General features: G+C 43.1%; 2 protein-coding genes across 3 annotated transcripts in view; one reads left to right on the top strand and one right to left on the bottom strand.

Moving 5' to 3' along the window:
- Positions 1 to 4416, top strand: part of RAB5IF (RAB5 interacting factor) — an 8726-nt gene extending 4310 nt beyond the window's left edge. The window contains exons 3-4 of one of the 2 annotated variants that reach the window (XM_077778914.1): positions 2673 to 2802; positions 4031 to 4163. In XM_077778914.1, the coding sequence (XP_077635040.1) occupies positions 2673 to 2802; positions 4031 to 4072 (172 nt within the window). In that variant the 3' untranslated portion in view covers positions 4073 to 4163. Of the gene's footprint in view, positions 1 to 2672; positions 2803 to 4030 lie in introns of both variants that reach the window. The other variant, XM_077778913.1, reaches the window with a different exon arrangement.
- Positions 3645 to 13930, bottom strand: part of SLA2 (Src like adaptor 2) — a 29965-nt gene continuing 19679 nt past the window's right edge. Inside the window, exons 6-8 of the mRNA XM_077778911.1 lie at positions 7044 to 7193; positions 6074 to 6206; positions 3645 to 5667 (exon numbers count right to left, since the gene is read on the bottom strand). Coding sequence (XP_077635037.1) covers positions 5502 to 5667; positions 6074 to 6206; positions 7044 to 7193 — 449 coding nt within the window. The 3' untranslated portion in view covers positions 3645 to 5501. The remainder of the gene's footprint in view (positions 5668 to 6073; positions 6207 to 7043; positions 7194 to 13930) is intronic.

Below are 13930 nucleotides of genomic sequence, written 5' to 3'. Positions count from 1 at the left end.
CATGGTTGCATGGTTGGCACCTTTTTCCTTGCTCTTGGAAAGGGCCCAAGGACATTGATTTTTCTACACACATTCCCTCTCCTCCATCTGTCTGACCCGGTTGCCAGGGCTTAGGGCAGGACTGCTCTAGTGCTCCATTCTGGTGACCCTCTCCTCCTCACTTCCAGCCTTAACTGCCCTCTGTCTGGACCCCACCTTGGCTTCTCTCCATTTCTGGGGTAGCCACCAGTTAGGGCACATTAAGGTAATCATTTCCTCTGTTCTCATTGTAATTTGCCTGAGAACTGAGTGAACATTCTGCTGTCTGCTGAGGTTTTGCATCATCTGAGAGGAGCACTATCTATCCCTTCCTGACTTTCTGTCTCTTATAGAGCCTGGCATCATGATTAATAGGTGCTCAGTGAATGCTTGTTAAAATTTTTTAAAAACTGAAATTAATTCCCACCAATCCTTGAAAGCAGGGTCATATGTTACAACTGTTGTTGTCCAGTCTCCCAGCCCTCAAGTCAAGACTATTTCTTAGAGATTCATTTTTTTGTTAAAATTCTGATGGGAATTTTTAGGATAGAGTTTTATTTATTTTTAATGTTTATTCATTTTTGAGAGACAGAGCATGAGCGGGGGAGGGACAAAGAGAGAGGGGGACACAGAATCTGAAGCAGGCTCTAGGCTGTAAGCTGTCCACACAGAGCCCGATGCAGGGCTCAAACTCACAGACTGATTATCATGACCTGAGCTGAAGGTGGACACTCAACCGACTGAGCCACCCAGGCGCCCCTAGGATAGAGCTTTAAAAATGCATTGGAATGTCATCTTTTTAATGTTCTCCCTCCACCCCCAATCCAGCAGATTCATTTCTTTGTCTACACATCTACGGTGTAGTTCCATCCCTTGTTTACAATATAGGATTTATGCCCATCCTTGGAGCTCAGTTTGAGCCCCTCCAGTCCTTTCCTGACCCCTACCCCTTGACTACCAGACATTTAAATGCCTTTGTTTCTGTGACTTCACTTGTAACTTAGTGTGTGACTCTTGGAAGACAGGGCCTAAGCTAGTGCTTTCCTGTTATCCCTATCTCCTCTTCTATTTCCCTGTCTCATCTCACTAAGCAACCACTTTTACAGCCGGAGACTCTCAGTGAGTCTTAGTCATTCTCCAGACCTAGTTTATTAAGCTGAGTCTCACAGTGACGTCTCTGAGTCCTATTAGTAATCTTTGTTGGAACCACTAACAGCCTGTCCAAAATGAAACTCCTGACAGAGGGAGGCAGGCAGCCAGATTGGCTGGGTCCCAAGATTTCTGACAGAAGACAAGGATGTGGCCACAACATGGCTAAGCCAAGGACTGTATTTTGTGTGAAATCCAAGAAAAACCTTCTGTTCTTCCTGACTCCCTGCTTCTGTTACTGGAACCATTATATTATACTCCCAGACCTTTAGGCTTGCAGCCTTTGGGTCTCTTGCCTTCTCATTCAGCCATTTCCTAGTCCCTATCCTTAAATTTTTTTTGTGCTCAGGTCCTAAAACATGGTACGAGTCTAAACCACTTTCCCAGTTCCTGTTCCTCCCACTTAGGAGAAAGCCCATACTATAACTACTCACAAACTAGACTTCTGGGGTACCTGGTTGGCTCAGCCAGTAGAGCATGAGACTCTTGATCTCAGGGTTGTGGTTTCAAGCCGGAGGTTGGGTGTGAGATTACTTAAAAATAAAATGTTAAAAAAAAAAAACCAAAATAGACTTCTGATGTATGTGTACCTCACCTCAGCCCTGCCTTGTGCAGATAGCCTCAGGATCTGCCCCCTACCCCTTATATTGATTGACACTCCTCAGCATCATCTCACAGCCCTGCCTCACACTAGCTTATTCTTCATCCATTAGGAGGGACCAGTGCTCCGCATTTTTCCCCTGCAGCCTTCAGGAGCAGTGTTCCTGGAGCACATTTTATAAAAATTACTTTTACATGATGTTTGTACCAAGAGATCAGTAGAGCAGGGTGATATGTTATATCTTACTGCATTCTAAATGCTTTATTAAATAATAAAATATGAAGGGTGCCTGGGTGGCTCAGTCGGTTAAATAATAAATATGGGGGTTAAAGATCTTCCTGGAAGTGCTCACAAACCTTTCATTTCAGTTCCATGCTTACTGCTGTTTTGGGCCCCTAAGTAGATAGTGAGGATAGTGAGCTGAGGGAGGGCAGGAACTGTCAATTTCACCTCTGCATCATTGTTTCCCACTGGGAATGTGGGAGCTGCTTTAGTATGCATACTTGCTCCACTAGGCCATGAAGCAGCAGCCTGTTTGTCCCATGGCCACCCCCACCCCAGCTGGAGCTAGCTACTTGGAGACCCATGTCAGGTACTAGTTGTATTTGGATTGGTTCAGCTACCATTCTCACTGTGAGAGGGCTTGGAAAACTTTTATGTACTTTTAAATTTTTTAAAGATTTTTTGCTGGGCAACTAAAAAAAAATTGCTTTCTTTACATCTCTAGCTCAACCACTAGGCAGCTCCATTAAGGGCCTAGGTGTTTTCATGTATTATTTCACTTGCCTCCGTGCTACAAATAGGTAACTGTGCAACAGTGACTGTCCTGGTAAGGCTGGACTGTGGCAGTAGGAATTTGTCTTTTGAGCTCACCGTTTGTGTTTGGTGCTTGTCCTCCCTCTAGATTCTGCCTGATCAATGCAGGAGTCCTGTACCTTTACTTCAGCAACTATCTACAGATAGATGAGGAAGAATATGGTGGCACATGGGAGCTCACGAAAGAAGGGTTTATGACATCTTTTGCCTTGTTCATGGTATGTGTAGCTGATAGATACAGAGCACATCCTGTTGTTTCTCAAGGGAAGTGCACTGATTTGATTATGCTGAGTGATTGATTGGGGCACCATTTTTCAGAAGGCTCCAGGGATTGGAGGACATGTCCTTTAGTGAGTCATGTTGTCCAAAAAGATGAAGTGTGGTATAATGTGTCTTGTGGTATGCACCCCCAGGGCCGATCATCAGTTTTTACATCTGATTCTCAACTCTGGTTGCATATTAGGAACTGGGAAACATTTAAAAATATACTTATGGCATTGTTCATAATAGCTGAAAAGTGCAAACAACCATCACCTGGTCAACAGATAAATAAAATCTTGTATATTTATATAGTATTAGACCATAAAGAGGAATAAAATACTGGTAGGTGCTACAACTTTCATTAATTTTGAAAACATTAGGCTGAGTTTAAGAAGCCAGACATAAAACATGTTATGTGATTCCATTTATGTAAAATGTCCAGAATGGGCAAATCCATACAGATGAAAAGTAGATTAGTGGTTGTCAGTTGGGGGGGAAGGGGGTGCAGGGAAATGGGAAGTAACTGATAATGGAAACAGGTTTTCTTTTGAGAGTGATGAAAGGGTTCCAGAATCAGTTAGTGGTGACTTTTGCACAACTCTGAATATACTAAAAGTCTCTGTATTGTATACTTTATTTTTGTATTATATACTTTTAAAGGTGAACTTTATGAAATATGAATTGTATCATAAAAGTTAATTTCTTAAAAGAAATCATAGACTTTGGTCAAAATCAAAATCTCCGGGGGCGCCTGGGCATATATGTATAATAAAGGTCACAGGAGATTGCAATGAACAGCTAGTTTTAAGAACCTCTGTTTATTTGCTGTGAAGCTGACAGGGTATGATGGTGGTTTGTTTTTCACATTTGTTGCTGATCCTAACCCTAGCAGTATAGTCTGCTTTACCTGTATCATTTCCACATCTGTGACTCCACTTCTGGTGTTCCAGTTGCTATTTAGTTGAGAGAGAAGCTTATCCACGGTCCCTTTGGGAGCACTGGTGGGTTGTCTGGGGCTCTGTTAGAGACAGCTTGATTTCAGTGAGATTGTTTGGGTTTTCAGGCATATTGCATTGGATAGCCCCTGGGAAGCCTGCCATGCACGACACATTCTTTGCCATTTGGTTGTAGAATAGCGGTCCATATGGACCCAGGTGACTTAAACATTGCTTTTCTCCTCTGTAGGTCATTTGGATCATTTTTTACACTGCCATCCACTATGACTGATGGTGTACAGACCCCACCCACTCTCTGTCCGGTCCAAAGGACCCTCCTAGTTACAGCACAGAAACATGATTGTAGGGGCACCCCAGCCACGTGGAACCTGAAAGACCCATGTTTCCTGGACCGAGAATCAGCGTGTTGGACATCAGTGTTTTCTGCAAGGGTTGTGATCTGAAACTTTTTAAGGAACCATCCACCTTTTGGGGAAGCATTTCTGAATTGTCCATCACCAACCATTTCTTCTTGGATATCATCATGAAACACCTGTTTGCTGATTGGAGCTGTTGTTCAATTTGATTCACCTCTGGATCCGGATGAAACATTAAATTGTCTTCCTCACGTCTCCATCACGTGTACAGTTTTTAAACTATCAGTGGCATTTCAAGTCTTCTGAAAACAGTGTGGCAGTATGTGCGTGGTCCATAGCACAGTACAAGCACCATCTAATAATTTCCAGTGTAGAATGTTTTCAGATACTTGAATAAATCAAATCTTTAATTGAGAATCTATCTATCTGTTGATGATACCTGTTAAAGCCTTTCCCACCTCCTATCTAGCCTCCAAACCCTGCCCTCCATCCTAATCCCCCTTCCTCTTCTCCCTGCTCCTATAGCAGCTCCAGCCAGGCCTCCTTTCCTTTACTGGGCAGCAGGAAAGTTAGGGGCTAGAGTTGGTGTAGGCTGTGGCCTTGGCTTTGTGGCTTACTGACTTCTGATGCCCCTGCCCCCAACTGAGAGACAGGACTGACCTCACTACAGTGTGCTAGGCCCAGAAGGTGCCATTTTGAATTTGGCCACAAGATGGCAAGGCCATTGTAGCCAGGAAAGCTTAGGCCATTGTAGCCAGGAAAGCTTAGGCAGGTTCAAATGATAAGCCACAAAACAAAAGAGAACTCAGAGCTAGGACTATCTAGAGAAGAGGCTTGATGGGGCTGTTTGAGAACCTGGACTGTCAGAGGTTCTTTTTGTTCTGGGGGCCAGATGGAGGCTAGACATCTTGTATTCTGTTGCTGGGGTAAGACATCCATCCCTTCTGCTTTCCTGTCCCATCTAGGCCACAGTCCTACCTTCTGAGGTATAGAATTCTGAGACGTAAATTCTCCTTAAATGATTTTTCTTCTTGATGCTAGTGGTTGTTTCTACCTTGTGAGTGGGGCTGGGGAGGTATAGAAGGGGACTCACTCAACAAGCAGGGGTGGAAGATGGTACTGGAAACCCCAAACTCAGGTACTAACTGGGTCAAACTCCAGAGGTTTAGTCTCTTGGAGCCCTGTTCCTATTCTCAGCTGGTCTATATTTGACCTAGAGGTTGCAGGTGAGTTTATGGCACTGGGAGAAGGTTAAGTAACTTAGGGCTGAGAGAGGAAGGAGCAGAGGACATAGGTGGGACCCTGGATTTGCCTCGAATTCTCAGACTGAGCCGAGCTGGGAGTCTAGGTGCTGCAGCCTTGGATTCCCTTTTGGTCTCTGCTTTGGGCCCTGGCATCATCCAAGGAGCTGTCATCAGTCAGGCTGATATAGGAGCTGAGGGCCTCCCGGAGTCCCTCACTGAGGAGAGGGGCCTCTCCTGCGCCAGGTGCTTCAGAGAACAGGAGGGAGCTGTGGAGAGGGGAAGAGAGTTGGGTCAAGGAGCTTTGTTTTCCCTGTGCTCACCACACAGTTCCAAGTTCTCACCACTTAAAAACTCCCAGTGGCTCCCTGTTCTCTGTCACATAAACCCCAGCTTGACTTCATTCAGGACTGGTGCTTTCTGTTGTACTCCATCTTGTCTGACCTTCCACCCTGGCCATCTTTGGTGTCTCGTCATGCCTTATATCCACTCCCTCTTTCTCCTTCCCACCAGTCCCCCTACAGTCCTGGTGAGCCTGGCCTGGTCTCTATGAGGTTAGTACTCACTGGCTCCCAGGTGTCCCTGAAGGTGACCAGCTCATTTGAGGTTGTGAGTTCCCAGGGGTGGGTCCTTCTGTCTCCTTTGTTCTGCCTTCATGTTGCAAGGTCCTCTTACCTGTCCAACTCTTTCCAATTGAGTGGTGGCCTCTGCACAATCACAGGTGGGGGTATAGGATTGCTGCAGACTGGGCCAGCCCTCTGCAGAGCACAGGGCTCCTTAAGGAGGCAGCAGATGTCATCCGCCAACTCTGAGGAGGAAACATAGACCTTTGACATGGCTGACTCCAGCCCTAGTTCTCCTCCCTAACAACCCCCACCCTCACCCTGACCACTTTCCCCATTTGGCAAGTGGGGGCATAGTCAAAAAAAATGATAGGGGGGCACCTGGCTGCCTCAGTAGAGAGCATGTGACTTGATCTCAGGGTTGTGAGTTCATTGGGTACACAGATTACATTAAAAAGAGTGACAGCATAAGCCTCAAGCTGTTGATTTGGGGGCTGAGATGCAGTCAGGTTATTCTGGGCTAGGTTTTGGAAGACTGGTTTTGGGTATGTTGATGGACCTCTTAGAGTGCCAGTTTCTGGCTAGGAAAGTACTTTGGGAAGAAAGCTAGAGAATCCTTAATCTCTTCTTGTTCTGTCAGTAGCTACTACATGGACCCACCCTGACTGGTTTCCCCAGGAATGGTCTTTCTGCCCCTTTGTCACTGCCCTAGTGGCTACATCCTCCAGTCCCTATAACAGGACAGGTAGCAGGAAATGCTAAGAATCAACTGAACTGCACAACAGCAACAGCTCTGGGCCTCATTCCTGTGGAGAGAACTGTGCCCGACATTGGGGTCTTGAACCACAGTGGTAGGTGAGGTATTGATCCACGTTCACATGGGAGGTCCATGTGGCTCTGTCAGGGCATGGGGTGAGGTAGAGCCCCCAGCCTAAGTTCTTGGCACAGGAACTGGCATGAAGATGGGAAGGCCCCTCTTCTGCCTGTCTGGATATTCTCCAGCAAGCGAAGTGTGCAAAGGCACAACTGTCTGCCCCCAAAACCCCACATGCCGGTCTAATGGATAAAGGGAAAGGCCATACCAGAGTAATGATCCACCAAGGCCTGGAGTGAGGGGAAGGTGAGGCGTGGTGAGATGTACAGCCAGCCATTGTCAAGGCACTGAATCCTGTAGTGTCTGATCCGGTCCCAGGATGCAGGGCGGCTGAGACGGACTGACAGGGAGTAACAGCCTGAGGAGAAAAAGGGGTTTGAGGCAGGGTTTGAGGTCCCAGGCTCTGCTGGGACCCAGGCCAGCCCAAGTTGGGAGAAGGAAGAGATGAAGTGGCCATGGAGAAAGGCCACCAGGTCCAGACAGAAGGGAAGTGGGCAGGGGAGTGGACATAACTGACCACACATCCTTATTCGATAGGGTTTTTGTGAGGATGAAATGAGATCATTCACACGGCGATCAAGACAGAGCCTGGCACAGTTTACGTGAACATCAAGTGTTGACTGTTATTTAAAGACTCAGGTGGGCAAAAATGTTGGAATGTGAAAACCTGTCTGTAGATGTCAGATTTAGATGTCAGTAAGGACATGCAGAAGGAAGGACTAAGCCACTTTGGAAACAGTTGGCATTAACTAGTTGAACATGCACCTCACAACCAGCCATTTCATCCTAGCCTGTTACCTTAGAAGTACATGAACAAATGGGGCACCTGGGTGGCTCAGCCGGTTAAGTGTCTGATAGCTCAGGACATCTCGTGGTTTATGAGTTCAAGGCTCTCATCAGGCTCTCTGCTGTCAGTGCAGAGCCGGCCTCAGATCCTCTGTTTCCCTCTCCCCCGTCCCTCCCCCATATGTTCACTCTCTCTCTCAAAAGTAAATAAGTATTTTAAAAATTAATAAAAGAAATACATGAACAAGAATATTCACAGCAGCATTGTTTGGAAAAGTCCCCAAACCGCAAACAGCCTATATGCATGCAGCAGAATGGTAATAATATACAGCAGTAAAAGTCAATAACCACTCCATGTGTAAGCATAGAAAAATACTAAAACTGAGCACAAACAGCAAGTCAGAGAAGCATACATTCAGCATGATTCTATTTAAAGTTCAAAGGCAGCTAAGACTATTGCATAGGGATACATGTATAGCAAGGCTTATGAAGAAAAGTAACAGAAGATTGACACAGTGATGCAGACAGGGGCTTCAAAGAGATTGTTGATCTTGTACAATTTTTTAAGCTGGTAAGTGGGCACACGGATGTTGGGTTTATCATTAGTCTTTAGCTTATATATTATATACACTAATGTAAGTGACAGAATTTTCCCAGTTTTGCTTTTTGAGTTTTTTAAAATTATTTATTTTTTAGAAAGCAGGGTAGAGGGGCAGAAGGGGAGAGACAATCTTTTTTTTTTTTTCTCTCATAATTACTGTTCTGACAGTTCATACTCTTATTTATTCTAGGGACTTTATTTCAAGCTGTAGTTTCTCAGTTGGAGAGGACGTTCAAAGTTATTTTGAGCTTGGTTAAAAACCCATTGCTTAAGAGCCGTGATTACTTTCATGTCTTGATTAAATGAATGGGCAGATCTGTCTTCTGCATCTTGTTTGGGAAGTCACAAGCAAGCAAGAACAGTTTGATGTTATGATTGATGAGCATCATTCATTGATTTCTACTGTCCAATAATGTATGTATAATATTGCTTATATTTGAATTGTCTTCTAGCATAGGATATACTTTCTGTAGGATAATGGAAAGGATCATTACATGAAAAGATTGCATGCTTTGTCTTTAAGAGACTGTTTCAACTGAAGCAGAAACATAACATAACTATGTGCCTGTTACTACAGAATCAAAAAGCCCTTTCTATTTACACTTCAGATGCAAAATGGCTGAGAAAGAGAGAGAAAGAGAGAGAGAGGAAAAGAGAGAGAATCTTAAGCAGACTCCACACTCAGCACAGAGCCCAATGTGAGGCTCAATCCCATGACCCTGGGATCAGGACGTGAGCCAAAATCAAGAGTTGGACATTCAACCAACTGAGCTGTCCAGGCGCACCCCCTCCCAGGTTTTTTAGTTGTTAAAATCAATTTTATTAAGTTATAACTTATGTACAATAAAATGCACAAAATAAAGTGTACAGTTGATGGGTTTCAATGAAATTTAATTTTTTAATTAAAAAAATTTTTATTGTTTATCTTTGAGAGCACATGTGGGGCAGAGAGAGAGGGAGACACAGAATCCAAAGCAGGCTCCAGGCTCTGAGCTGTCAGCACAAAGCCGGACATAGGGCTGAAACTCACGAACCATGAGATCATAAATTGAGCTGAAGTTGGATGCTTAACCAACTGAGTTCCCCAGGTGCCCCCAAATTAAAAAAAAAATGATTGGTTATGGGGTGTCTGGGTGGCTCAGTCACTTAAGCATCTGACTTCAGCTTGGGTCATGATCTCACGCTTTGTGAGTTCAAGCCCCATGTCGGGCTCTCTGCTGTCAGCACAGAGCCTGCCTTGGATCTTCTGTCTCCTTTCTTTCTGTCCCTTCTCCACTCATTTTCCCTCTCTCTCTCTCTCATTCAAAATAAATAAATAAACTTAAAAAAAAAAAACAGGATTGGTTAGAAAAGGAAAACACATGAGTGGAAAAGTGAAGAGAAAAAACTGTAAAATTATAATACGCAGGCCTGCAATAGTAGTTTTCCGCAAATGAGGATACATATGAGTGGGATTCATGGGGTGCCTGAGTGGCTCAGTTGGTTAAATGTCCAACTTCAGCTCAGGCAATGATCTCCTGGTTTGTGAGTTCGAGCCCTGTGTTGGGCTCTTTGCTGACAGCTCAGAGCCTAGAGTCTGCTTTGGATTCTGTGTTTCCCTCTCTCTTTGCTCCTCCCCCAATCATGCTCGTCTCTCAACAATAAGTAAATGTTAAAAAAATTTTTTTAAAAAGAGGGATTCATTTCTTATGTCAACAAACACTTCATCAAAGTCAAATGGGAAGAGGATGTTTAGTGAAGTAATAGTAGGGGCGCCTGGGTGGCTTAGTCTGTTAAGCGTCCGACTTTCACTTAGGTCATGATCTCACGGTTCGTGAGTTTGAGCCCCGCGTCGGTCTCTGTGCTGACTGCCAGCTCAGAGCCTGGAGCCTGTTTCAGAGTCTGTGTCTCCCTCTCTCTCTGACCCTCCCCTGCTCACGCTGTCTCTCTCTCTCTCTCTCTCTCTCTCCTAGAAATAAATAAAAATATTTTTTTAAAAAATGAAATCATAGTAATAATCTACTGTTACTATCACCTAATGATCTAGAGCTGTCAGTAGCTTTCATGTGAGTGCTTACTGTGTGCTTTATATGAAGCATCTCCTCTAATCCTCCTAGCCATGCTGTGAGGTAGCACAGTCGTCACTACTGTACAGGAAAGAAAACTATGGCACACAGAACCTGGAAGAAGAAGGCATGATCCAGTCACTTACCTTTTCCCTGTGGAATGCCACCAAAAGGCAGGTGTGAATTTCCCAAACCACAGGCGCTGCTCGATTTTAGAAAGCATTTACTTTGACAAAAAGGCAGAGATTTTCAAACTAGATTTTAAGGGGCACTTCAGCAGGGTCAAGCATCTGATTCTTGATTTCAGCTCAGGTCATGATCTCACATTTTGTGAGTTCAAGCCCCACCATTGGGCTCTGTGCTGCCAGTGCAGAGCCTGCTTGGGCTTCTATTTCCCTCTCTGCCTGTCTCTCTCAAAATAAATAAACATTAAAAAATAAAATAAAAACTGGATTTTAAAACTAAGGCCCAATTATATGATAAACACACTTTGAATAATAAAACACAGGCTAAAAGTAAAAAGAAGGACGGGGAGCCTAGGTGGCTTAGTCGGTTGAGCGTCCGACTTTCACTTAGGTCATGATCTCGCGGTTCGTGGGATCGAGCCCCGTGTCGGGCTCTGTGCTGACTGCCAGCTCAGAGCCTGGAGCCTGTTTCAGTCTGTGACTCCCTCTCTCTCTGACCCTCCCCTGCTCACGCTGTCTCTCTCTCTCTCTCTCTCCTAGAAATAAATAAAACATTAAAAATTTTTTTTTTAAATAAAAGTAAAAAGAAGGAAAAAGATGTATTATGAAACATTAATCATAGGAAAACTGGAGCAGTTATATTTATATTAGACAAAGTAAAGGGCAAGACTATGATATTAACAGAGATAGAGGTACATACCAAGAAAACAAAAATCCTGACTTTGTTATGCACCCAGTTACTAAGATTCAAAATATGTGAAGCATGGCACAAAAACAAACACTTATATCATTGGAACAGAATAGAGAACCCAGAAATGGACCCACAAATGTATGGCCAACTAATCTTTGACAACACAGGAAAGAATATCCAATGGAATAAAGACAGTCTCTTCAGCAAATGGTGCTGGAAAAACTGGACACCAACATGCAGAAAAATTAATCTGGAGCACTTTCTTATACCATACACAAAAATAAACTCAAAATGGATGAAAGACCTAAATGTAAGACAGGAAGCCATCAAAATCCTTGAGGAGAAAGCAGGCAAAAACCTCTTTGACCTTGGCTGCAACAACTTCTTACTCAACACGTCTCCAGAGGCAAGGGAAACAAAAGCAAAAATGAACTATTGGGACTTCATCAAAATAAAAAGCTTCTGCACAGCAAAGGAAACAATCAGCAAAACTAAAAGGCAACCAACAGAATGGGAAAAGATATTTGCAAATGACATATCAGATAAAGAGTCAGCATCCAAAATCTACAAAGAACTTATCAAACTCAACACTCAAAAAACAAAAAATCCAGTGAAGAAATGGGCAAAAGACATGAATAGACATTTCTCCAAAGAAGACATCCAGATGGCCACCAGACATATGAAAAAATGCTCAAAATCACTCATCTTCAGGGAAATACAAATCAAAACCACAATGAGATACCACCTCATATCTGTCAGAATGGCTACCATTAACAACTCAGGCAACAACAGATGTTGGCGAGGATGCAGAGAAAGAGGATCTCTTTTGCACTGCTGGTGGGAATGCAAACTGGTGTGTCCAGTCTGGAAAACAGTATGAAGGTTCCTCAAAAAATTAAAAATAGAACTACCTTATGATCCAGCAATTGCACTACTAGGTATTTATCCAAGGGATACAGGTATGTTGTTTTGAAGGGGCACATGCACCCCAATGTTTATAGCAGCACTATCAACAATAGCCATAGTATGGAAAGGTCCAAATGTCCATCGATGGATGAATGGACAAAGAAGATGTGGTATACATATACAATGGAGTGATACTTGACAATCAAAAAAGAATGAAATCTTACCATTTACAACTATGTAGATGGAACTAGAGGGTATTATGCTAAGCGAAATTAGTCAGAGAAAGACAAATATCATATGACTTCACTCATATGAGGACGTTAAGACACAGAACAGATGAACATAAGGGAAGGGAAGCAAAAATAATATAAAAACAGGGAGGGGGACAAAAACATAAGTGACTCTTAAGTACAAAGAACAAACAGAGGGTTATTGGAGGGGTTGTGGGAGGGGGGATGGGCTAACAGGGTAAGGGGCATTAAGGAATCTACTCCTGAAATCATTGTTGCACCATATGCTAACTAACTTTGATGTAAATTTAAAAAAATTTTTAATTAAAAAAACAAAAAATATGAAGCAAAACTGACAGAATTAACCAAAGAAATAGACATCCACAATTATTATTGGAAATTTCAACATTCCTCTCTCAGTAGTTGATAGGACAGAAAATTAATAGGGATATAGAAGACTTAAATCATACCAGCAACCAACAGACTTAATTAACACAGAACACAGTGCTCAACAACAAAACACATTTTTTTCCTTTCTTTTAAAAAAATTTTTTTAGTGTTAATTTATTTTGAGAAAGAGAGTCAGCGTATGAGCAGAGGAGGAACAGAGAGAGGGGAGACACAGAATCCGAAGGAAGCTTCAGGCTCTGAGCTGTCAGAACATAGCCCAATGCGGGGCTCAAACCCACAAACCATGAGATCATGACCTGAGCCAAAGTTGATGCTTAACCGACTGAGCCACCCAGGCACCTCCTTTGTTCTTTTGTAAAGCAGGCTCTAGGCCCAACATGGGGCTTGAACTCACAACCCCAAAATCAGGAGTCACATGCTTTACTGACTGAGTCAACCAGGTCCTCCGGTACATATTTTCTTTTAACTACACATGGAATATTCAAGATAGACTATAGACGGGACCATAAAAACAGACATTTGAAAAGATTAAAATCAATATTTCTTTGACCGCAACAGAATTAAATTATAAATTAATAACAAGATATCTGGAAAGTCCCCAAATACTTGGAGATAACCCAGAAATGAAAGAAGAAACATAAGCAAAATTAGAAAATTTTAAGATTTAAAAAATCTTAACTTTTTTAAAGTAAGCTCTGTGCCCAACATGAGGTATGAACTCCGGACCCAAGAGTCACATGCTATACTGATTGAGCCAGCCAGGTGCCCCCCCCCCCACTTTTTTTTTTTTTAAAGTAAGCTCCATGCCCATTGTGGGATTTGAACTCACGGCCCTTAGATCAAGAATCACATGCTTGGTGGGAGATAAACCATAAGAGACTTTTAAATACAGAGGACAAACTGAGGGCTGCTGGAGGGGTTTTGGGTGGGGCAATTAAACGAGCAAGGGGCATGAGGGAGGACACTTGTTGGGATGAGCACTGGGTGTTATATATAAGTGATGAATCACTAAACTCTATTCCTGAAATCATTAATATACTATATGTTAACTAACTTAGACTTAAATTTTAAAAATACATAAATAAAATAAAACTATTTTTAAAAAAATCACATGTGTGGGATGCCTGGGTGGCTCAGTCAGTTAAGCTGTTAAGCATCCAACTCTTGATTTTGGCTCAGGTTATGATCTCACAGTCTGTGGGATCAAACCCCAGGTCAGGTTCTGTGCTGACAGTGTGGG

This window comes from Crocuta crocuta, unplaced genomic scaffold (genome assembly GCF_008692635.1).
Source record: "Crocuta crocuta isolate KB4526 unplaced genomic scaffold, BGI_CrCroc_1.0 scaffold248, whole genome shotgun sequence".
Lineage (NCBI taxonomy): Eukaryota > Metazoa > Chordata > Mammalia > Carnivora > Hyaenidae > Crocuta > Crocuta crocuta.
Note: the sequence above shows the minus strand (reverse complement) of the source record. Positions and strands in the feature narration are given on the sequence as shown.